At 40.0% G+C, this 26,018-nt stretch overlaps 1 protein-coding gene across 4 annotated transcripts in view; it reads right to left on the bottom strand.

The window, feature by feature from the left end:
* MSRB3 (methionine sulfoxide reductase B3) overlaps positions 1–26,018 on the bottom strand; it is a gene marked incomplete at its 5' end in the record, with an annotated part of 79,317 nt that overhangs the window by 9,512 nt on the left and 43,787 nt on the right. For all 4 annotated transcript variants that reach the window (XM_084205593.1, XM_084205594.1, XM_084205595.1 and 1 more), the window contains one exon: positions 24,834–24,862. In XM_084205593.1, the coding sequence (XP_084061719.1) occupies positions 24,834–24,862 (29 nt within the window). The remainder of the gene's footprint in view (positions 1–24,833; positions 24,863–26,018) is intronic.

Raw genomic sequence — 26,018 nt, 5'->3', positions numbered from 1 at the left:
GTTGGCAGAGGAAGTTCAAAGAGAGAGCTCTTTGGAACAACCATCTGATCATGTGAAAGCCTTTAGAGAAGGCAAACTTCAGGGCTGCAGAAATTCTCAAAGAAAACCATGCCTCCTTCATTATAGCAATGAGGGGGAAGCTTCAAAGACTGCAAGACAGAGATTGAAGCAATCTGTGTCTTGCTGAGAAAATTATCTTGCGAGAAGAGTTTGGAGGAGATGTGTTTATGTCAGCTTTGACATTAAGAAAGACCATCCATCCTTCTTTCTCTGGGCTTCTCCTTTTGGTCTTCCCATTCACCAGTGAAAAATTATTTGCTTTGGATGCACTCCATACACTTCTAAAAATGAAGTCATCTGAAACCTATATAAACAGGCAAGCTTCTCCTAAAGTAGTCTTTGTACCCAACTGGAGTGACTTCAGAATAGACTGTCAGTTCATGCTACATGTGACACATGTTCCAAAGGCTCCACCACTGCCACATATGGTCCCCAAGAGAAGGACTAGGAAACAGATCTCCACAGTGTGTGTTTTTAACTCCCTGCCAAACTGTCTCTTCTCGAGTTACGTGGCAGGCCAGGCACCAGCACTCCCAGTACAAACCACTAACTCTGTGAGGGTTAACTGAAAACTGAGCAGACCTTGGAACAGAAAATGTCCTGAAAGGCACAGTGACACACACTGTCATTCTGTTGACCTTGAGAGGAAGATGAGTGAATTGCTCACTGAGTTGATGAGCCAGACTGACCAGAAAATCAATCCCCTTTTGCAGTCTCATTTCCTCTCCTGAGGTAGAGTGGAAAACCCATCTGATAGCTTGCTAAGCCTTCTTGCACCATTTTGTCTGCTTCAAAAGCTGCCAGGAACAAGCTGTAGCAGCAGTAGTCTGCTTGCCTGCATATCAGGCACCTCCCAGTCATGTAGAAAGGCAGCCTTAAAGCTTCTGTCTATACAAGAGGTAAACAGCCCAGCAGTGGCCTCCACTTTGCAGGCCCCAGGCCACTTCAGCTGTCTCCCTGGCTGCAGCCCCTCCACTCCTGCCCTCCTGCCTCCTGCCTGCTGTAAGGCTGCAAAATGGTTGGCTACCTTTACATTTTAGGCTGCTCTAAGCTGTCCATTAAATCTTCAGCTCACCCTTGAAGGCTATCTGGCTACTTGCTAAGGGCATGCTCCTGTAGGGATAGGAGTGAAGATGATCCATTTTGGATCTCTTGTGCCTCTGCTAAGCTGAGAGAAACAGTAACCCTTATCACAGCAAAGGCTGAGCACTGGTGGAGACCCTTTGCAAATCCTGGTACCAAGACTCAATCCTCCTTGGGTGATGGTCCTCTGTCAAGTCTAGCCCACACCTGATGGGCAGCAGGAGTCAGGCCATCCTTTTGAAGGATGGTTAAAGAAACCAGCTAGGAAAAAATAGCCTCTAGAGGAAAGGGGCAAAAGGTAATTGCAAGAGAGAAGATGAGGGTGGGAGTTTACCAGATGAATGAACAACTTCAAATAGCATTCACCCTTTTGTGTGTGTGAACAGCAACTAAGATTTGTGAATACATTTATCCTTGAATTTAGTTTGAGGGGCAGTATGACACAGTAACCGCCAGCAATTTTTATTGCGTTATAGACATTTTTAATGGGTTCATTCTTAGATTCACAGACACTATGCACCACACTGGCAATATAAACACGATTTAAAATAGGAGTCTGTTGTGTTTATGTTCACTCCAACAACCCTTTGCATGGGAGTCAGGCCACTATGTCCTAAGGGCCAGTTTCTGGTAAGTTAATAAGCAAGCCACAAGAGATGAGTAGTTTTTCAAATATACAGCAATTAGCATTTCTTAGATCTAAAATACACTTAATGAAGCAATGAAACTTTCTTCTGTCAAGTATTTAAGTGAAAAGCATGTGTAAACTGAACATTACTGACAGATTTTTCTGCTCCAATCTGCATGAGTAACAGAGAGGATTTTACGTCGCTGGGAGTCACACATAGAGTCATGTCCTATTCTTTCTCTTTTGAGGACAGTCCCCAAATATTTTGTAAAAGCTGTGCAGCATTTCTAAAATTCACTCTACACGCCCCCACCAAAACAGAATCTTTTGTGTTTTATAATGCTTTCCCTATTCTAGAAAAGAGGAGACAGTGGTTTATGCCTCTTTGTCAAAGAATGCTTTTTTGCCTGGTCCTGCCCTGGGCAGCAACACAGAAGGACAGGGAGGAACAGAAACATTGAGCCGGGCAACCAACGCTGGATGCTGCTTTTGCCACTCTGGGCAGAGGGCTTAAAATCATTCAGAAGAGGCCATCTTCCTTCTCACTTCCAGACCTCCTGTTCCAGGTACCTGATTGAGCCTGCATTTCTAATGAGCTACTCACGGTGGGTACCTATATAGGCAGCTGGCACAAGGTGGGTATCAGGACGACACAGCTGCAAGCACACAGCAGTCCCAGAGAGCTGACAAACTGAGCAGTCTGAGATGCCAAAGTAAGTAAAATGCCAGAGGAAGGCAGCAAACATAAACAGTGTGCCCATAGTCCAGCCCCTGTTTTGCTTTCCTGATACAAATATGAAACTCCAGGAGGAGTAGATTGCTTTTTTCACATTAATCCAGAAAGCTCCAAAGACCCTTATTTTGTGGGCTACTCCAGGATTCTTTCTTGGGGCAATTCTGACCTCATGCAAAAAAAAAAAAAAAAGACATTTTGTTTTCATAAACTTTTGGAAAGTAGTCCACCTGCTGAATGACTGATCAATTTTAGAAGCATCTCAAACTTCCTTCCAGTTTTGCAAGTTTGCACACATTTTACTGTAGTTAGATCTCCAACTTCCTGGATGGATGCAAGCACTTACACATCTAGCCATTAGAATTGTGCCTCTAGAATTATTTGCAGGAGCAAAATGGCAGGTTGCTTTTGGCAATCAGCCCTGCTAGGCTATTTTTCCCCCTATCCTTTACTAATACACCTTTTGACATTTTTTTTAACAGCAGAACTGCAATCCCAAAGCATGTAATACTCTGACATAATTCCCATCTCATACACCTGTTGACTGGAGAGTTCCAGTTTCTCAACAACTGTGATGTCTGTAGTTGTTTTTCATTTTAGATCCCTGGGAGATTAAATCCAACCTGCATTTTATCATTCTTTGCTGTAATTATTCCAAGCATTTACTTCAGTGAGTTATTTACAGATGGAGAAGTAGGGGGAGATGGAAGATGTTAGAACTACCAAATGGCACCAGATGTAAAAGAGGACCTTGACCCGAAAAATACCTTGTTTCTCTGATGTGCTGTATTTTTAGAATTCTGATTCCCTTTTAACCTAATGTGGATTAATGAAAACCCAAAGGCTTTTTAAGGTAGAGTCTCATCATTTATCTTCACTGAGAAACCATGTCTGTGTAAAAACATAAAGTGTATTAGGATTAAAAAAAGGTAATAAAGCTTCTGCTTTGAAATTGCTGTAAAGCTGAAGGGCTTTCACTTTTTTCTTTCTCAAAGGTTTATTGAAACAGAATCTGAAAGACACAGGCATCCACAGCTGTAACTTCTCACATAAAAGTTTAATGTAGAACTACAAAGTGACATGTTGCTGTTATGTAGGATGCCTGTATAGATATAGGGCTTTTTTTTTTTGGCTAGCACAGAACATCCTGGGTTATTTTTCTTAATACCTCCACAATGATGAATGAATAATGAATATTCTTACTTAGAATTATTTTATTGTGAGCTAACACTTCTTTCTGTGGAGGTTCATGTAATTTATCCAAATGTAGCTAGAAACAGAATCAGGCACTGAAACATTCTTGTTCACCAGCAAACAGCTTTACATTAGATATGTATTCCAATGGGGGAAAAAAATGGCCATTCCTTTCCAGCACCATCAGATACAAGAAGGACAACACAGTACTGCTTTTCAACAGGTCATGCCGAAAAAGCATCAGAGTGGTAGCTAGGCAGGGGTTGAAGGGAGCAACACAAAGACAAAATGAAACTTAATTTTGGAAGAAAAAGTAAAGAGAGAGCTTCTCTCTAATATTACCTGTCTGTAACATCAAAGTTGGGCTATTGCAGCAGGCAAATACTGTGCAGCCAGAACAGTGTGGGAAGGGAATTTTTCAAAACAACTGAACTTCTAATAGCAGCTTTTATGAGACAATTGCCATCTGTTTTTTCCTTTATGTTTCTCACTTGGGAAATAAAAAAAAGTGAAAGCCATGAATAAAGGTGGTATTTGTTTTCTTCCTTTACAGCACTCTGAGCATCCAAACAACTTACCATGAAACAGCATATGCAATCCAGATTTATTTCCTTGTTAGTGGGAGGAGGTTATATTTGTTTAAAATGATTGTTAAGGGAGATCTGAAACTTAGCGTCTACAATTTCATTTGACATCTGAATTTTTCAGAACAAGAGTTCCCCTGATGTCTCTTGAGCAATAAAAGCATGGGGCCTGCTCTCTTTAGCAATTAATAACTCTATCACAATACTGCTCTTGCCCTAGCTGCTTCCTTTGTGCTTTCACTGTGGTCTAAAATCCTGATTAATACAAGCTGGTTGTTTTAGAGTCTTCCTCTCTAAGATTCAACATCTTGAATGTACAAGCCACTGCTAAAATCTCCAGGTAGGCAGGAGCTAGGGTCTTCCTCATGTCTTCTTACAAAGATTGAGTTACTAATGGTTTCTTTCTTGGTTCAGGTTCAACAAAACTACTGAACCTAACCCACTTCCTCCCAAAGGACGGGTTTCTCCCCTCATCTGAATAGTGTCTCTTGTTACTTTAAATCATGGCTAATGTTTTTAAAAATATATCTTACACATAAGTCAGCTGTAGATCTTCAGCATCAAAGGAGCCAAACAGAACTGTGTGAAGCAGTGTAACCTTAAGCTATAATTTTAAAATGCCATCATGAAATCTCTCAAATAGTTTTTAAAATTTACTGTTGACCTAATAACCTCAGTCCAAAGCATTAAACTTCAAATAGTTGTTTTTGTTTTTCCTCCAAAAGCAGTATTGGTAAAACAAATATATATATTGCAAAATACCTTGACATTTGTATATCAATGAGTTATCTGTGCAACTCACTTAAATTGCTAAAGTTTTCATATGAGATAAGTAAATCAGGATAGCAGTAGAGCTGGCAGGCCTTAGATGGAAGTGATTTGATAAAATTTGAATTCTAATGCAACATGTTCACAGAGAAAGTTAAAAAAACCAAGCAAATGCAACCTTGTAATAATCAACATCTGGCACTGAAATGAGCAGCAGTCACAGATGAAATACATATTTGAAAAATTTGTCATGGTGTCTTTCAAGTAATGAACATCCACAAATTGTTTGTTGAAATATTTTCCTTTTAGTATTGTTATGCATGTCTGGGAAATAAAGTTTGTAAAGAACAGCCAGAACCCAGCTGCATGCTTAAAACTGAAACCACAGAGGTTACTGAATTAATTTTAATACCAAAAAAACCCAAAGCCTCTACTGCCTTCCTTTTACAGCCATATGCCTTCTATGAACCTCCTTCACTAGTGCCTCCAGTATGGAATGCTCTAGCAGATAAGCACCCTCCTTGTTTCAGCTGGTCAAATAGGTTCCCATCTCAACTGAAAGTTATAATTTAATAGAATCTTCCCTTAAAACAAGGGAAAGTGTTACTACACTGATTAAAACAAACAAACCCCTTCTCCCCCAACCAACAATAAAAAAGACAAGCACTCCCTTGCTCCCATTTACTTCATTAAAGGAGATGTCTAGGTGAGGGAACATGGTCACAAACTAAAAAGAGACATAATTTTCTTGGCCATTAAGGAAAACTTTTGTCAGGACTGGGGCAAATACCTGAGGCAGTTAGCTGATGGCAATGTCTGATACCAAAGGCTGACAGAATAGAGCACTGAAAGCAGAGGGAAGACAGAGCTTCAAACCATCAGGTCTCTAAGGACCATTTGGCCATAGGACAAGACTCTGCAGGAGGAAAATATGGAGAGGTGGAGTATGGCTCCTTCTCATGCCACTATGGAGAGCAAAACCCTCCTCTTTGCCTAATAGCACAGTTTATCTACAAAGCTAGTCCTTAAGATTGATACATTTCTAGACCAGGATTTTTGTCACACTGCAGGAACGTTTCACCATGAACTACACGCTCACTAAGCCCTGCAAGGAACCTAGCCTTGAAGCTGTGCTTCTCAAGGGGAGTGCAAGCTCTCCTCACTGCAGTTTTCTGCAGACTTCTGAGGTTTCTGCCACCCTAGGCCTCAGGGTAACTTTACATGACCCTCAGCCTAAGACTTTATCGGTGCAATGTACAGTTGAACACTATTCCGCATGCATAAAAGAATGCAAAAGCCACAGGCACTACATAAAATCTTAAAAAAAGAAGGAAAAAATTATTTGTAGGATTAGATTGTTTGGAGTTTCAGTTGGTTTGGAAGGAGGTTTAAATCTTTTTAACAACCCCTTATGCAAACAAAAAGAGGTAGGTAATAACGCGTCCCAGAAAATAAAGACATTTCTTAACAGAAAACCCTGGCAAAAACAATATACATGTGCACACACACTCACACATGCTCCTTTTAAGTTTTCTGCAGAAAACTTTGAAAAAAAACCCCTTAAGTATTACAATGGAAAAGTTAATATTTCTGATTGCAATGTCCACCTTTTGTTTTCTATTACAGTTTCCAGGGCAAAGCATGCCCTTTGTCCTAAACACTACATTTTCTTTCAAGGATTTAAGAGGAAACTGTTTCACAGCCATACCATATCATCAGTAACACAGTCCATGGAAAGAAACAGCAATGCAGTTAAGACCAATCTCATGAGGAGCTGCTCTCCTTTAATGCTTTGCTGTGGGAAGCCCAGCTTGCCTCCAGAATAACCCAAAGACTGAGCAAGCATTAACATGAATATGACTGCTGTACAGGTCAGCTTTGCACAAGTCTCTTATTCTCCTCTGTGCCTGTGCTATTCCTTTCATGACTACATCTTTTATGTCTTCTTTCCCTTCTTCGTTAGCATTCTATTACATGTTTTACTCATAAGTACCATATACCAAAACATAAGTACCATATCCTAAGTATTCAAGACATGAAAGCAGCTTCCAAGGTTGGCCATGAACATTTGTAATTAGGGACAGTGCAAATGTTCACAGCAGAAGTCAATTATACTCGCTACATGTTTTTGCAGACAAATAATACTGGTTTATAAACATACAACTCACTTCAGGGTCTTGTTTTCTTTTACGATATTCTAGGTAAAGAAATATGTACAAAGGAGTAGCTTGCTTGGAAAATAAACCAGTTGCAATAAACAAGAGGAGAAATAAAAGATATAGTGAGTAGCAGCAAAAGGAAATGGGCCCCTATACAAAAGAAAACTGGAAAGGCAAGATACTAAGGAGTGGACATGCACCGTAGTGCCTCTCATTGAGGCATTCAAGCAACTCAAAGAAATTTCTGTACTCATGCGGGATTTGCCTCCATTACATGGTGCTTCCCACAACGCCAGGCCAACTGTAGTAGCTTGCCATCCACAACATCGGCTATGGACGCTCTTTGGATACTCTTTTCTCTAACGCTGATTACTATTTGTGTTTCCCTGGGCTTCCTCCTCTGGGCCATCCTGATGTGCCTGTGCCGCAGCGGCGCCCCAACACCGCCGCTCCGCACGGGCCATCGCCCAGGCCGTGCACCTCTCCCCGCCGGTGCCCGTGCCCGCTCCGCTTCCCGCTGAAGCCGGAAGGGCACCGGGGCTGGGACAGGCACGGCGGGGCACAAGCTCCGGCCGCAGGGAAGGCCCGGCCCGGCCCGGGGCTGCGGGAGGCGACCGCCCCCGGCCCGCCCGGCCGCTCCTCAGAGGCGGCTGCCGCCTCCAGGCACGGGGAACCGGGGAGGTTCGGCACAGCGCATGGCCTTGTTCTTGTCTCCACCTGCCGATGCCATAAGCGAATGTACTCGAGGGAAAGCAACCTCACGGCTAGACAGAGAGACAGACACGGGTCGGTGGTCATACAGCCGTGTTTGGGCTGTTCCCGCGCAGTCACCGTGACCCGGAAGAGGAGACAGGACACCGACACCGCAAGGGGTGACCAGGTTTCTTTCCACTTTCAGAGTTTGGAAAGCAGGCAGGGTGCCATTCCGCCGTCTGCTCCCTCCTCGTCAAAGCCATTCTTAGGTACCGCCGAGCCCACTGACCCCGGGCACGGAGGGGCCGGCGTTCCACGCCGAGAGGGCGGCGAAGGCAGGCGAAGCCCCTGTGCAGGCAGCCGAGCTGGCACTGCAATCACTCGGTACATTTCTGGAGCTCATGTGTCAAAAAGCATCACCTTCAGTTCGCTGAACCCTTCAAAAGAAGCACACACCAGGGCTCCAGCCTAACCTAGCTCTCACCCTCCTCAGAAAGGACTAAAAAAAAGACAGGGAAGGGATATACAAAGGCATTTCTCATCAACTGCTAAATGGCCCGATATCCCCGTAACCTTCGCTTCTCTGCTTTATAGCAAGAGAGTGATGAAAACCTGATGGGATAGCATGCAGGCTGCACTTTGAGCCACCGGGGTGCATTTTTGGAATTGGACAAATATTCAGAAGTGGACTCCTGGGAAGGGCATGGGCAGCAAGGGGAAATACTGTCAGGAAAGGAAGAGTTTAAAACTACTAAGAAAATTCCTGACTACAATTTTAAGAGGTGAAGTGCTGGCACGGATCAGCTTTCCTGAAAAGCAGGAACAGAGCTCGGAGCTGGCTCCTGATCTGCTGTTTGAAGACCTCAAAAGCAGAGCAATTTAGACAGCAACTTCTTCAAGGAGTCCAGCTAAAACTACAAGGACATAAAATTCCAGTCAGACACAGGAAATTCTTGGGGCAATTCAAGAATTTTATGAGTCAGAAGATAAAAATCCCTCTGAATACCTAACTAAACTAATCTAATGAAGTAGTCACCAGGAAAGGAGTGCGGTGAATCTGCATGTCAGGAAGGACAAATTTAAACAAACAGGAAATTGAATAACCTGAAGCTGTTTTCATTTTTACTCCCGGTGCCTTGCTTCTATTTTTTTTAAGGTGCAAGCTGAGTTGATGGCTGCAGAAGCTGAGGGGACTTTTTCATTTTAGAGGAAGTCTCAATTTAAAAGAAATTAATTACCTGGCTTCCTTTTGAAAAGGTGGTAAGTTGTTTATTTGTGATTCATTATTTGCACTATTGTAGACCCTGCAGGCCCAAGTGCAATTGGCCACTAACCATCGCAAAGGAATGAAGGGAAAATCATTGATGTAAAGTTCATAACTGAGCATTTAGCTTTTTCCTTGGCAAGCAGAAGTGAAGTTAAATGCTTCCTATCAGGTATTTTACCTTTGCTAGTAACTGGAGTGTTCATTCCAAAATGATAGCTACATCTGGTCCAGGTTCATATTGAGGTGCATACTTAGATTTTGACATAGAAAAGTTGACAGAGAGGTTTCCAGAGAGATCCTCATGCCTACAAAGACCTAAACTTTAGGTAAATGGAATTTTAAGACTATCTCTGTGAAGTGGTATCATACAGAATGTTACCTCCCCCAGTATAGCTGTGGAGCTATACATTGTCTAAACTCAAAAAAGAAGGTGTTTACAATTGAATAGTATTGCATCCCAAATGCCTTTTATCAGGAGTGAGGAGCTTTTTAAGTTTATAACATTTTCATTAAAAATTCTCTCATTTAGGAAATGAAATAAATTTTAGCCAATTGCACTTTGCAAGGATCATGTTAGAATTCCTAAAATTACAAGATTGACACTGTTCTCATCATGTTGCTTGTATACTAACATTGAGCTTGCATTAAAGCCCTTTTGTTATCTCAGGTTTGCCTCAGCTTCAAGGAAGTAAACATACAGAGAAGCTGGATTTTTTTGTGAGGTCTGTGATTTTTGTGAGGTCTGTGATTTCAAATCCCTTCTCTTCCAGAAGAGACAAAAAGGAAAATTCTCTGTAAACAAGCTTTCCTCCAAAATGGCTCTTGGGTTGACTAAAATGTTTCATTATACAAAGAGTTCATTATATGAAAACAAAAATACTATGTTTTAATTTTGATTTCCCCCTTTCATTTTATATTTCATAGTAAAAATTGCAGATAAAAAGTTGTGCTGAAATAATTTTGAGATGAAAAATAAAGCCTTCTTGCTCAAAAGACAAGCCACTGGTCTCTCAGCTTCCACAGTCTGATGTGCTGCAGTAGACAATATGTTAGGCATAGGTTGAACTGATTGCAAACTGCTTTTATATAAATTTAGAACACTTCTTAGTTTTCTTTCTGAACTGCCTGTCTGGATCCTCCTATTTGGGGATGATTCTGGACTCCAGAATCAAACTTAAAATACTAATTGTTTATATTAAACAGACAAGAGAATGTGTGATGTATTTTAACTGTCAAAAGTGTTGTGAACAGCAGCAGCTGGAAGAGGAATGTTTAATTCATTCAGTTACCCCCAAGCCTTTTAGAATCCTGTATCAGCAGCTACATCTTAGTCTTGCAGGCAAAGAAGACAGGGTATGAAGGGGTGGTAGCTCTGCAAAGCTTATTCTACAGGGGAAAAACCCAAGGGGCATTCAAAAGCCATAACATTTTCATTATTACATCAAACTAGAGTATCACTAAATCTACAATAGTATTGATTCATCTGTGAACGTGTGCACGTTTTTGTGTGGAACAGTTCACATACTATGGCTTGTTTCTTGTGCTCGTTTACTCACACTTGCTGATGTCAGAGACACGATGCAGAGAGTGATGGGAGATACCACTTCAACTATTCACTATGTGATACTCCTGAAAAAGGACTCTTAAATCTTCTGGACATGGGTCAGCAGCCTGTGTGAAGCTGGGAGGAAGAATAAGTTTCTGCCCTTGCGCAATTTATTCTGACAGGGAGCCTCAGATGTGCTCGGGACAGTTCCCCCACCATAACTGTTGCACCATAAGCTTTTGCTGGGACTAGCAGATCGTGAAACAAGTGTAAGAATTGTTACTTAAGAGAGTTTAATAAAGGCCTTGCTAAGTATCAAGATCAAGTTGTTTTCAACCTTTCAAATTTTTAAAAGCAGAAGAGCATCCGACCACGTTTATACTATTTTGTATATATCCTTGAGAAAACCTTCTAAGTAAAAGAGCAAATTAGCTGCACATGGAAAAATGATCCTTCTAGTGCCTGAAAACATTAGGTAAAGACATGCAGGAGCTTGTGCAAACTGCTGTAGTGCAAGTTTTCTTGATTTTTCAGGCCTGACTTCTGCCATGTGGTTTGGGGTATTTTTTTTTTAATGTCACAGTTACAGCATGAATTTGGCACTACAGAAAGGAACACTGCCTTTGTTCATCCCATCAGTCTTTCACTTGTCCAATTGCCACGGCTGTATTAGTAGGAAAAATAGACCTAACGAGGTGTAAAATAATGCTCTACATTCAAAACTTGAGTGCTGTAGTTCATTTCACTTTAATATTTACTCCAGAAGTAAACTGCTGAAACCTTGCGTAAATGGTGCCAAATAAGTTTGCAAGGTATTCTAAACGTACTGAAGTCGATTAACACCTCATACACACAGTTGCTTATTTGGTTCCCTACTACCAAAACTTCTGCCAGGAGAACTCTGCTATGAAGCAAGAAAGGAGATACATGTAGGGCAAGCTTGACTGGAAACAGCAGTTAGATAGCAGAAACATCATCCACACCAAGACAGTAAGCAAAAATGCCTAAGTTGAAAAAGTGGATGGAGGTAGAGGTTTTAATTTGATTTAATGTTTTTTATACCCTATGTGTACCATTTCTCATTGTCAGCCCTTCCACTTTGTTTCTTCTATTCATTAGATTTTTCTTACACTACTTCTTTCTTTCCTTTTTCACTCAAAAGGCAGGAAACTGGGTGTTTGAGCTTCCTCTCAGGCAGTGTGTGCTTAGGAATGAGAAGTCAAGGAGCTGTAGCCTGGATTTGCTCTTGGAAGGAGCTATACAGAGACTTTGTTCAGGTTTGAGAGATGAGTTTGTGGTTCCTTCTTAAAGGAAAGTTCTACAAACAGTCTCACCAGAGAAGGCAAAATAGAAAATCTTAACAAGGGCTCAGTAGAAAATCTTCCATTTAAAACTGCTGATTTTTAAACAAAAGGAACATGAAATGCTTACTTGCTGGCAGCAAACTTTTTCATAGGGATATCTTTCAACAAAGACATTCTCAAGGAAGACCTGCTACTCAAGAGGTCCCATGGAGATGCATGGGAGGCTTCTTTTCTAAACTTCAAATATTCTGTATCCAAAGTGGAGAAGCTTTACAGGACAGACTTAGGCATCATAGGGTGGCTGAAACAATCTATCAGCTTCTTTCCCTTCTCTTTCCCCAGCTCTCAGTTGTCTTAGTCCTGCTGCTTCCTCACTGTTCACCAGCTCAGGTGCTTATCCATTTGTGTGGAGAAAGTGACCAGAAGAAAATTATTCAACTTCTTTTCTGGGTTAACAAGTTTTATCGGTTAAGTAAGAGGTTAAACAAGCATTGGAGGCAACATGAGGTGGAAGGTGAGAAAACAGGGCAAGGAGCACAAGAATGACTTACTGTAATATCCCTGTCTGATAAAAATTGTACTGTTAGAATAAACTAAACCTCTGAACTCAGCTTTGACACTACATCTGTGCACCAGTGTCACAGAAACATGATTATAAGCTGACCACACAAGCAGCAGATTTGACTAGAAGGCTGCTTGAGGTCAAATAAGCCTGTAATCCTTCAGTTCCAAAGATCTCTTCTGTCTCAGCATTACAAAAGGCAAAGTATGCGAATTTAGAACTTACATTACCTGTATCTTTTCAAAGTGAGCAGGTAGCAGTGGATGCACTTTTCTGGAAAGGGACTGAAATACACTGTACTTTTCATTCCCTGAGCATGGTGTGAGCTCTTAAAAAGCAGATAAGAAAAACTCAAAAGCTACAGTATATCAGTTCCCAACCCTATCTTAGGTAAAACAAAGTCTAACCTTTGACACCAAGCTGCTCCAGTACTGATCGAACCCTATACAACAAATTCAGACTTTTTAAAAATACTTCATAACTCCCCACTAGTACACTCTCTGTTTACATAACTACTGAGTGGTCAAAGGGGATTTAGCAGCATTGCAACGATGCAAGTTGCAGGGATAGGGAAGGACTGGAATGCCAGAGGTTGCTGGCTCTTCCCTCTGCAACTTTCATATCTTCATGAGATTGCAACCAAAAAAACACACATTCTGGCTGCAGGGCACTCTTAGCCTTAGAAAAAAATCTCTGCTTTCAGTTGCCTAGAAGAGACTGTTCTAAGCCCAAACCTCCACTGAAATGTGAAAGGTTTCTAGTACCCTGATTGGTTAGCAGTTGCACCAAAAATTTTTTATGTGCACTGTAACCTCTTCCCAGCTCCCCAGGAAACTGAGGCATACCCATGGTTTTAAATGCCTGTGCTGAAATTGTATCACTTCAGGTGTTCTCAATAGGATTCCTTCCTGTAAAGAAACTAAAGAAGTAAAATACTGTCCAAACCGCTGCAGGAAGAGAACAGACCCAACAGCACTGTCAGCGGCTGACAAATGACTCGCTTCCCATGCCATAAGCAACAGCCCATAGAGCAGCTCACTGAAAACCCAAACAAGCCTTGCAGCTTCTGGCTTTAGAGCAAGAACTAGAGGACCTGAGGACCTCTGACCCATATTCTGAAACAGACCTTCTAAATGTACTAGTCTCCCCTGCAGACAGCTTAATGACCTGTACATGCCGTTTCTGACACCAGCTTCAGAGCCTCACCTTCACCCTCGTTGAAACTGGCATGAAACAAGATGGTGCTTCATGTGCACAAGGCACCATCCCATTGGTGTATTTTTGAGGGAGGAGGTGGAGTGAGGAGGAGCAAGAAGCCTCAGTAGCAAAATTTCCAATGTTCAACCTTTATTTTTCAGTGTTCAGCGCTACTATTACTAGATGTAATATTTGTTTCACACTGCTACTCTTAACACATTTTTTAATCTACACCCAAAGAAATGTTAAGTCTAAAATACTTGCAAAACTGATTTTTTTTCTAGAAAGGCCTGAAACGAAGTGATCACCCTTTGGAGAGCTGTTTGTGCAGTGACCGATCATCTCCATTGTTGGCATTCCCAGGGGTCACAGAGGGGTTCAATTACATTGTACCAGGACAGACCAGAAAAGAAAGGCTGTCACAGCTGGATGATTGTGCAATCTAGGAAACCAACCTGTGGGTGCCAGTCATTAAGCATCCAAATAAATGGGGCCTGAGTTTTAAGTTGATGCCAGGTTTGGGAATTTGGTTTTACTTTCTTTCTACAATAATAATAGTGCCTTAAACCAGAGCCTTTAGGTGTCTTGAAAACTTTCTGAAAAATTCTTAAATTTTGCAAAAATTAATTTTTAATTAATTTTTGTAAAAACTGGCAAAGTTAGAGAATTTGGATAAAATTCAAACAGCTCAACTGTTTTCTACTCTTCATTTTGCAAGCATATAGTGCAAGTCTTTGTTTGAAATGTTTCCTTTCCAATATAAAAACCAAAATATTTTACTTCAGATTACCAACTTAAAACAAACTTGCCTGGATACACAAGTCTCCAGCCTTGTTTGCATATACAAGTTTAGTGCCCAAATAAAAAAATCTCACAGTTCTAGCTCTGGCTACTACCCCACCCTCTGGGACTAATCTTAGCATCCTCTCTTTGAACATTTAATCTCTTTCTACAGTAAGAACATATAGCAAAGACCTTGCATCCATCTGAATATGAAAACTGGGTGAGCAGGACAAGCAATAATTTAATATGTAGCTTTGTACTGGCATATCTTTCTACTTTCCGTGTGTTTAATGATCTACTTTCCTGTGCTCATTCCATGCAACTATTTTTTGTTATTTTTTTCTTCACTGATCTTTATCAGATCATTGAAATATTTGCATAAGCGTCAGTAAGTATCAGTTTGTTTCCTGTGAGGGTGACATTCTTCACTCTTGCTTTGAATGTTTTTTAAATACCCGCTATCACTGCTGTAACTCTAATTCCCATCATTCATTAGTTATAAAACAGACCTGCACAAATAAGCCATATAATTGAACTAATGAGATATGGGTGGTGAGTTTCTGTAAATACAGCCTGAATGAAAGGTAGAATGTCTGCATAGTTTAGATAATCTTATTCTTTACATTGCAGTGAAGATGACACTGCATGCCCTACATCTATTAATCTCCATGAATTCAATGAACACTCTGCCTTATTCTTTCAGCTTCTTTTGAAGTAACACAGTTCCATCCAAATGGTAAAGCAGAACTGTAGGCTGTAACACATTTGATTACTTCGGCATTTTAGTATTACTCTCCACTGGACAAGACAGTTTAGGAAAACTAAAAAAGATGCAGGAACTATTGGCAGAGGAGTGAAAGAAATATACTATTAGTGCCTGTACAAATTATGAGAAACTCATTAAAGCTCAATCATTTTGTGGATAAGTAGAAGCATTCCCAGAGGCAAAGTGGTAGGAGAAATCTCATGAATTTTCTGAAGTTTCCCAAGAGCCCTTTTCGCTGTGGGAAGGAGGGTAGAGGGTGCAGGGATGGACAGAGAACTCTGTACAGTCCATCCCTGTCTTGATCACCTTAAGGCCGTGGGCATTTGGATGAAGGTCTGTGTCTTCACTGCCACCCAAGTACAGTCAACCTGCCTTGCCACTCTGGTGCCATACCAAAAGGCACCCAAGTAAGTGACGACGTAGGTCCCAAACTTGGACTTGTGTATAGTCTTCACAGGAGGTGGGAAGGTGTTCAGGTAAACGTGGTCAGGTACCCTCTCTCTCCTCCCAGAAATCAGAGCCCAGGAAGGGGCATGTCCCACCAGGCAGTCTAACCGGTGTGTTAGGCATCCTAGCCAGGAGCACATTCTTTGGGAAGAGACCTTCCTGACATGAGAAAGCAAGGGGAAAATGAAAACTTACATTAACGTATCATTAAATAAATTACTTTTACAAAAACTAGAGCAAGGGAGTTAAGATTACAGTTCTGCTATGTATATTTCTTTGCTTTTTTAGGAGTGAGGCTTACTTTTTATATGGTCTATACTGTGATGCCTAGACCAAAGGAGTGAAAGCAGCTGCTGGCATAGATTTCAGCATTGTGCTGAGCTTCAACAGCAAAATGCTGCCTTGTTTAATCATACTGTCACAACAATACAGATACAGGTACGCCTGAGATAGGTTGTCATTGTGGGACCAGGGAAGAGACACGCATGCTGATAGTAAAGAAAATAGAATTATTGAAAAAGAGAGCTCCTGTGATTCTCTTGTCCAGCAGTTAACAATGTAAGTGATGACCAATGTAAATTCAGTTTGCCACAGTCTTACCATCATGATACCTAAAGACCATCATGACCTAAAGCACGGTTCTGACAGTAGTCTTTCATTCAGATTTTTCTTACTGTACTTGAAAGCTGGGAGTGTTTTCATTCCAGTGAAACACTGTGTCTTCCTTTCTTGCATTTTAAAGTTGTTTCAAGAAGCCTAGTGCTTTATGCAGCAGATTTTTTTATTCACAAGAACATTTTTTGCCACTCTTCAACTTATGTCTTAATTGGTTTCCAGATATTCTATCAGTGCTGAGCATTGACATTTCAAATCCCACTCCTCTTTGATTCAGTATTCCTGGAACTCCATTTAAATCCCTTCTACTGCATGTGACAGGGAAAAAAATCACTTACTGAAGGGGAGATAATAGTATGAAAGTGAGTATATGAGTACTTTCAAAATCCATAAATCTTAATGTAAACACTTTTAAAATGAGAATATAAACATAGAAAGTCTGTTCTCATGACCACCTCCTTGAAAAGCAAGAGGCAAAACCAGAATGCTTTTGGTTTTAAATGTTAATTTTTCAAAAATACACCTTTCAGTTTTCATATCTGCATTTATTCTGTCAGCCTTCCTTAGCTTGGTTAGAGCAGTTAACAGAATAAAAGACTTTGACTTTCTAAAAGTTTCTCAGTAGTGACTTAAAATCAGCAAAATCTCTTCCTACTAAGCTTTTCAAAAATTTCATATGCTTTCTGAAACATGCCAAAGACCCGTTTAATATTTGGGCTCTGACTGAAGCTAGATTGAATATGATAAATTTTTTTCACTCTTATTATCCAAAGGCCATATCTCTTTGAGTTACATATTTGTTTTCTTGCCTGTGAACAGATGAACACTGGTGAATGATCAATTTGCAAAACACATTTTGCCAGCTTTTTCACATCTGACAATTCTTACTCATGATTTAAGAAAAAGTGATGAAAGTGCAGCAATTCTCTGGGGTAACCAGAGAGTTATGGGTCTCCGGGAGACAGATAAGCAGATTTGGGTTTGTTTAGGAAAGGTAAGATTTAAAAAGGGAAATGAAAATGGATACAAAGAGAAACAGAACTAAAATAATCACTAAGCTAAATTTATCTTTCTCATTAATACACTCCCCAAAAGCTCTGTGTACAAGAGGTTTAGTGACACCCAGCCGAAGAACTTGGGAGCAATTGTGTAGTTCTCTTAAATTTATGATTTTTATCCTACTAAGCCTCCACAGCATCAGACATAGAAAATTACTTGAGGATCCCATTCACTCACCCCCAAATCTGGGTACATTCATTCCAGTGATAATCTAGTATGACTTTAACCATCAAAGTAACGTGCCTAACTCTAAAAAAGGGTGATTCAGTGTACCCTGAAATAGACTTCTCCAGCAGAAGAGATTAACTCATTTGAGGATATTAATCTCTTCCAACTGACTTGAGATGAAGCTCAGAGGGCTATGTTAAGGTAGATAGTCACAGTTAGCTAAGATGATCCCACTCCCCCATGGTACTAGCTAGCGTAAAATATCCCTCCAAATGAAACACTAACATTTCTCCACAGACCCACAGGGATTATGTGAAAGCCAGACACAGACATAACCTGAAAGGGATATTATGCAGAAAATGAAAGCTCCTCCATTGCTACAGCTAGTTAAGAAAATATTAGTGCTAAATTCAGTGCTTCAGTTTTATTCACAACAATCAAACACTGTGAATATTGATTCTGTGATTTCGATAGGCACAGTGTTTGGATTGGAGTATACAGTCTTGAGATTGTTCAGACATCTGGACCATGGCTGATTAAAAGGTTGGGACCACATTGTAAAGAACAATAAGCGGGCCAGACAACTATATACAAAACAAGAAATGGTAATTCACCCCCAATGGATTGCAAGGTTGTAAGACTCCTGATCCAATCACATAGGGCTACAATTCTTTCCTTTCAAAAATGCTTTCAGGCTTTGTAACCAAATTCACTGTTGTGTGGCATTAGACCCGATTGTGATGCCCTTACTCATAAAAAACTCAGTGCAAATTGTGTCTAACTTAAACTGGTGGCATTAGATCTCATTGGTGTTTTGACTAAGGACTTAATTCTAAACAGATGGCTGCTCACATGTACAGTGGCAGTTGCATTGGTATGACACAAACTTGTCTGCCATTACATCTTAAAGGCTGTGGTTGCCACTAAATTAAGTCAACAAAAGACAAGTTAATCTTCTTTGCTTCATACTCAGATCAACACTAAAGATTGTGATGGTGATCACTGAACATTCCAGATTGATTAAAAGCAGCTTGCATTTTTCCCATTACTATTAGTACTGCAAAAACTGAAATCAGTTTTGATAAGAGACTAAAATGTGAAATAGCAAAAGCTGACAGATCTTTTATATGGTTTCTTAATGGCCGTAAATTTACAGCACTACATCAATGAAAGAAAAACATTAAATATTTTAATCTTTATTGACTCTTCTGTCATTAATAATTATCACATAGCTAATTTGTACAGTCTCACTTTTTTTCCAAATAACAAATTTATTCCAGTTTTAAGTAATATCGTATGATATCATTCTCATCATCTTGTACAAACAAGATGTTAAGTTTCTTTTTCCTCTAACAAATCCAGCGGGAAGAAATAAAAATACCTTGCATCTCATTCAAATTCATAACCTCATAAATCATGCTAACCAAAACAGAAGATGTGCTATTTTGGACAACATGCATGCAGCCACAAAATATACTGTGCTTAATGAAACATTGCCTAAATCTGAAACAGGAAAATGCACTTTGTGGTAGCGAGAAAATAATGGGAACAAGAGTGAACACATTGACCATAAGGATCCTGTCCTGTTAAATTCATCAAGGTGCACAGGCAAAAAACACCCTTATAGTCCTCTGCCAGGTGGATAAGCTGTTGAGCTCCAAAGAGCCATCTGACACATAGTGTGTGAGGGTTCCAGCTGGGAACCCACTGAATGCCATTGTCTCACCCCCTCCTCTTTTCCAGAGACTGATGAGGTTGGCAGTGTGGTGCTTGTCCCAATGGTTTCACACAGCTCTAGATTTCCTTTGAGCTCAGTCCAGCAGTGCCAAACACCTCCAGATTGTCACAACTGAAATGATGCCAAGCTTTACAAGTGATACAGGAGCAGGCAATAATCAGTTATCACACATCAGCACACAGTTCCCTGGGATGTACCACTGAGATGTCTGGAGTATTATCCACATCAGGGCATGGGCCTGAAACATTCACCCGATGGTTCAGTTTGCGTCTGACTAAACGCTCATCTTGCTGCTGAACAAATACAGCAATGGCCATGCTTCCCAGCCGTTGCATCCCCAACAGCCTGAGTGAATAGTTGTTAATGCCAAGAACAAAATAACACTGACAAGTAACGACAAGATAATCTGAGCTGCTGCTCCTGTTCTTGCAGTAACTGTCTCCCACCATCTCTCTGTGCCAGCTCATGTGTATTTTCAAGCGTCCAAGCTGGTGTTGGCCAGAGAGAAGGAAGTAATTCCTCTTAGTTGAAAGAGAACCTGAAAAGATCATTTACCTCATCCAAAAAGCTCTGGGGCGTCCCTGTTCTTCAGTATCACAGTTTCTTTTGCCACTTTTTACAGATTATGCAAGAGATCTTTTAATACTTTTAAATCAAATGCTCTGATTGTAGGATGACTGTTGAACTTGCCAACATGATTTTGTTAAGAACACCAAATACCACACTTCTCCTCTCTGTTTCTGAAACTACTTAGCCTTCCTAAGAAGAAATTAAGAACTACTTTAACACAACCTGGGTGGAGAAGCTGACATCAATAAAATTTAGGAACTTATTTCTTAATCTGTATTTAAATCTTCGAGGAGTTAGATCAATGCATGTTTTTATTAAGTACCTTGCTGCTTTGTCAACCTAATGTTTCAGGCAAGTTACATTTCTTTTGTGCTTCCCTGGTAGTAAAGGTCAGTGAAAGTTACTCACTTTCAAAATGCCTTTTGGTATCCATTTCTCTCTTATTTGAGCAGAGGATTCCTTATACTCTTAATAGTTCTAATAAGGATTTTCATACAAGGGGACTGATGACAGGTTAGGGGAAATCAGGGCTGATACAGAGAGTTTGGAAAGCCTGTTGCAGAACATCTGGAAATGTAGCCAAGAGGAATTTGTGAGTGGAAAACATCTGATCACCTCCAACCGTATAAATTTGTTCATCTGTTCTCTAGCACCAGTGCTGAATCATGTAGCCTTGCAAGTTACTACATTGTAGTGGCCACATTAAAGGAAAGATGCCAGTAAGCACAAGCAGTGAGAAAGGAAAGGATAGGAACCTTGATGGGGATATAGGGGTGGCAGTATAGTGCAGTGCTGAAGACATGGGGATGCACTCATTCTGGTGGAAAATGCAATGTGCAGAGAGAAGAAATGACCTTCAGAGTCACTGGCTGACACTGTGAGTCCAGACAAGCCAGGCAAAAGAAATTCCAGGAACTCTTGGGGGCTCCTTGACTTGCTTTGTATTTGACTGCTGGGGCAACAGGAATCCAACAAAAGCTCATGTGTAGCTGTCCCTCAGGACAGCCTCTAGGTGCATAAGCAGTGATTCTATCTTAATTTCTGATACTAACTGGAATGTTTCCAAAGTATTGACACAAACAGTGGCATGAATCACGCATCTTTACATTTCATTTGATATGTAGAAGCAGGGAGACAGAAGAACAGGTTTTGGAGATACGTCTCTTTTTTTGAGAGAAGTGTGAAGCTGGCACAGCAGATGATGGACGCACAGCTGAAGGCTCTGTGTGTCCTTGGGCATTCTTTTTTTCAGTGCACAGATCTGTTTCTACAGCATGGTGCTTCCCTGACTGTCCGTCTTGCACCCTGTGCTCTCTGACTTTCTACATTCCATGGTCTGAGTGACAGATACACAAAAAAGACTCCACTGGAGTCTTTGCATATTGTCCATGAGTTTGTCCTTTCTTTTTAACGCAGAACAAAATGGATTTTTGTTTGCCCATTGATTTCACTGCGAACACTCTAACTTGAATATCACATCTCACCTCCACAGTGACATGCAGGATGCAGCAAATAGAACAGGAGACGCCTCAAGAAAACTCCAGCCCTCCCAGTAGGCAGTAGGAAATTCACCATTACAATTCCCTGGTGGGCATGTTGAGGCAGTTTTCTTAGATTATTTTTGCTATTACTAAGGTGGGATTTAAAGTGTTCAGCAACAGCTTTTGAGACCTGCAGTTTCATCCTGTTACGGAACAGCACCCTGAAGACCTGGTTTACTCTAAATTTTAAAAAAGCAAAAATCTATTTATCATTTATCAAATTAATTACATTAATTATTCCAATATAATTCTTATATTCTGAAATTCTGAAATCTTCTAACGAAGCACATAGCACAATAAGCATTTTAGACACTAACCAAATACTGATAATCAGATCAAAATTGTTTCACCTGTGGAATTTTTTGTGTTTTACTTTGTTCTCTAACAAATTGTGAGGAAAAAGAAATATTTTTCCTACAACCGTTTTTGCTTTCAAGTACTTAGTTAGAAAAAAATCTATTTTCAGTACCAGTAGAATTCATCATATTATGACAGGAAAGCAAAATTGTTTCATTTATAAGATCTTGTAACAGCATGAAGCTAACCCCATGGTCTCTGAGACAGAAATTCTGCCAGCTGTAGACTTATAAAGAGTCAGCAGAGAAAAAGAAGTTTCTCAGATGGAGCTGTTAGTCATGATATGAAGAATGTGTGTCCCCTACAGATGTTATAGTTATTTGCATGATAAATCCTGATCATCACTGTAGGAATTTTGCAGCCTTCTTTTAAGTTAATGTTCAAGTTCCAATTAATCTTCTTTTGACAATGTTTGTCTAATATTTCAGTGTTGAACAATATTTCCAGGGTTACATTTGCAGTGAACGTACTGGGTACTTTAAAGGCTGTATTTCTGACTTTGTACTTGCTTCAGAAAGACTTCTTTTAATTCTTCAATGCTGCAAAAATATTTCTAGGAAAGACAAGTATAATAAGCATTGATAAATGTTTATTAAGGGCATATCTAGACTTGCAAGTTATCTGGAATTAACACTGCGGTTAATTTAGGGCAAGCAATAGTTGTGGAACAACTCCCTGGGAAAAAAATATCTCTTCTATAATAAAATTACCTCATTCTCATGTTTAACACTTGAACTGTTTTGAGTAACATAAGATAAATGAGAACAAAGCATGTTTGTTCCAGTTTGTGGGATCATTACTTTACTTAGGAATGACAGTCTAGGGAATTCAAAATGAAATGAGGGATGTGAAAATACCTTAAGGTGTCTCCAAGAAACTTGAGGTTGCATAAATACAGACTCAGATACGAGGAGCCCTTTTTAAACCAACACTACACTGACACTTTTCAAAGGCCTGTGTAATGCAGCACATGGTGCTACACACGGCACTGCACCCCCCCACACAAAAGAAGGGTTTTTTTTACAAGGATGCCATCACCTTGAGTGAACAGGGTGCATTCACTCAGCAGGAGGTCTGGGATTATTGTCTGGTTTGGGAAAGTTATAGAAGATTCTTTGGTAGGGGAACAAAACCAGATGTTGCCAATATCTTCAGTTCTCCTCTGCTCTTACATATTGAGAACAAAAGAGAAACTTAGAGACCTTGTGCCATCTGACTGTCATGAACAGCTTTGTGGTGGAAGAAATGGGTGCTCTCCCTGTGAAGAGAAGGCAGCTGTACCTCTCGCAATAATAAGGGGGTTTTGAGCCTTGGTGTTGCTTGGGTTTAACATCTACTCTTGGTTGTTGGCTGAAACCGGTTCCAAGAGACAGCACTGATGAGACCGAAGGGTTTGGGGCAAGGATTAGAATGGGACCAGGGGCCCAGGGCTGAAAGACCTGGTGACATGTACTGAGCAGGCCCACAGCACAGCTGCAGTAGTGCCAAACTTTTACCACTACCCTAGGAAAAGCCATGCCCCCGCCATTGCTGCCAAGGGAGTGGCAGGCAGAACAGTGTACCTAACAGGAGAACTGCTTCAAAAGAGTCAGAAAACTACTTGTAGCTTAAGCCTCCAAGCAAATTGAAGCTCTGCAGAGAGCATTTTTCCTTCAGCATAGAAGCAGACGTGACATTCTGCTCCACACCCTAGTTTTGGTGACTGCACCGAAATAAAGGGGGTAATGGCAGAAAATGTGTGAAGCTATCCCTCATGCAATCCCTCTGTTTTGTCAAGATCCAAAAATCAATCTTAGCATAGAGTTTATTCAAAGCAAGTAAACTCACAGACTGAAACTCACAACTCACAGACTAAAATCATAATAGGAGCAAGATGATGCAAGTGTACAAGATGTAGGCATTGGCTATTTAAATGCTTCCTGCTGTAGATTTCACTCCCATATAGTTCCAAAGATAAAATCTAATGTAGAAAGAAAAAGCAACATAATGCCTGACATTTCAAGCCCACTGGGATAAAGGAGCTGGGATAAAAGGAAACTTGCTATTCCATAAACAACCTGATTAATATACATTGTAAAATTCATAATATTATAAGCAATTATAATCACTGCATTAAGCAAACTATATAGAAGATAACATTGGCCTAAAACCAAAATTGCCATAATAATATCAGGTTTCCTGTTTAAAACAGACTTTTTCATTTTAACAAAAAATGTATTTTGAATTACCTTTTCAGGCAATGGACATTTCACCTAGCTTCAGGACGATAGCCTATTCTTAATTTATTACTGTTTAAGGAACACCTAGGAATAGTGAACTGAGTAAGTAACAGTCTGGTATTAGGACATCTGGTTTTGCCTCCAACTGCTCCGCTGTTTGCTGTCCTGTGTTTTTTGTCCTGTTAGATACACATTAACCTGTTAGATTGACCTTCACTTCCCTCCCAGTCCCTACAACACATTACAATTCTTTAAAAAGACATCTTGGGAGAGACTGCGTTTTGGTAATCCTCCTCAGTTGAGCTCTACAGACTGGTCTGGCATGCACTGTGTACCTGGATCTGTCACGAAAATTTGATGACAAATCATCTGTTTCCTGACAGAGAGGCTGCACTGACTTCAAATTCCCATGAACTGTTTTTGTCCACCAGGAAGAAAAACATTCTGCTCTATTGCAGTGATCCTTTTCAAACTTCAGTCCTCCATTTGCTTTAGTCTGTATTATCATTTATTTGCATTATAATTTTTCGGGATCAATTAAAGCCTGTTGCAAAATACATCTTCTCTATCATCTTTTGGGGAAATGTAAAGAGACCGGAACTAATGAAAGGAATGAAAGTAAATGTTTCACAGTAACAATGCAGTTTTCAGAGGGTGAGAAATGAAGATCCTTTTTAAGGCTGACCTACCCCAGTTTGTTTAAAACTAAGCTGAACTTGAACTGATAAACTACTCTTTTGAGATTAACCTGAATAGTGTACATTCAGTAAAACACTGTAAATGTAAACATACCTGAATTGGAGTCAAACTTTGTTTCTGACCTGAAAAAGAAAATAAAAAGATTGTAAGTTACAAGAACTGCTTTATGCCATAAAAGCCATTTGTCAGACTGATCCCTCAGCAAATACCATCTTTAACTAGACTGTCTAACTCTGTATATTAACATTTAATGCATTCAAAGGCATATGAACCCAAATAATGACTATTGTCTTTAATATTTTACTGTTTTCTATGCTGTAGTTACAAAGAAGATATTTTAAAAGACAAATCACTAAATGAAGAAAATAAAATATAAATTTGAACTAGGATTAAATTATATACTGTGAATCATAGCATACAGTTTGTATGAATTAAATAGTTTTCATTAATTTTCATTTTTGAAAAGTCATTAGGAGGATTTAATTCATTCATGAATGTTTCCAGTCTATTTTTGAAGCAGATACCGTTTCATTAATGTCATATGTATTGTATCCAATGATCTGTACTTAATTGTGCAACATTCTAGGAGGTTTTTGTTTGTGTGTGTCTTCAATTTACTCATTCTGCACATAGGAGTAAGTGGTTTGATTTTCTTAAAAGTGGAAAGTGGGGGGTAGGAGAGAGGAAGGGAGCCAGACCTAAATTTTAACTTGTTTTAAAGTCTTTGCAAAAAGACAATGATGTGTGCATTATGCACCATTAGCTTTGGTTGTGCACTGCAGATTTTTCTCTCCCTAACAAGTAGTGTTTTCTTCTAAGGGCTTAGCACTTAGCAAATGAACCCTATAACCTGTATATTTAATAAAAGGAAGAAAAAATTAGCCCTTGTGGGAACATCATGTTTCAGATATCGGTTAATAATACTTGTAAATGTAGAAGCCTTTGAAGGCCTCAATTCAACTGTGGGAAAACTTAAGTTGGGTAATTACTCAAGATGCTGCTGATGTGCTGTCAAGCAGAATTAACCCTATGACTAGGGCTATCTACACAATCTGCTACAAGACAGCATTGTCTATATTGAGCTCTCAAACCAATTAACAGGCATGTTCCAATCAGATTTATATCGCCCACTAACAATCAGTTGCACACATGGTCATGGCTGTCACAGCAGGACACAAGGTCTGACCAGCAGGAGACCTGTTAAAGCATGTTATGTTGGCAGCAAAATGCCTTTCCCCAGAAATTCTAAGGAGGAAGTACAATGTTGGATCCTTCTAC

The sequence above is a fragment of the Fringilla coelebs genome, assembly GCF_963513975.1.
Source record: "Fringilla coelebs genome assembly, chromosome: 5".
NCBI lineage: Eukaryota > Metazoa > Chordata > Aves > Passeriformes > Fringillidae > Fringilla > Fringilla coelebs.
The sequence above is the reverse complement of the archived record's forward strand: the minus strand, read 5'-3'. Positions and strand labels throughout refer to the sequence as shown.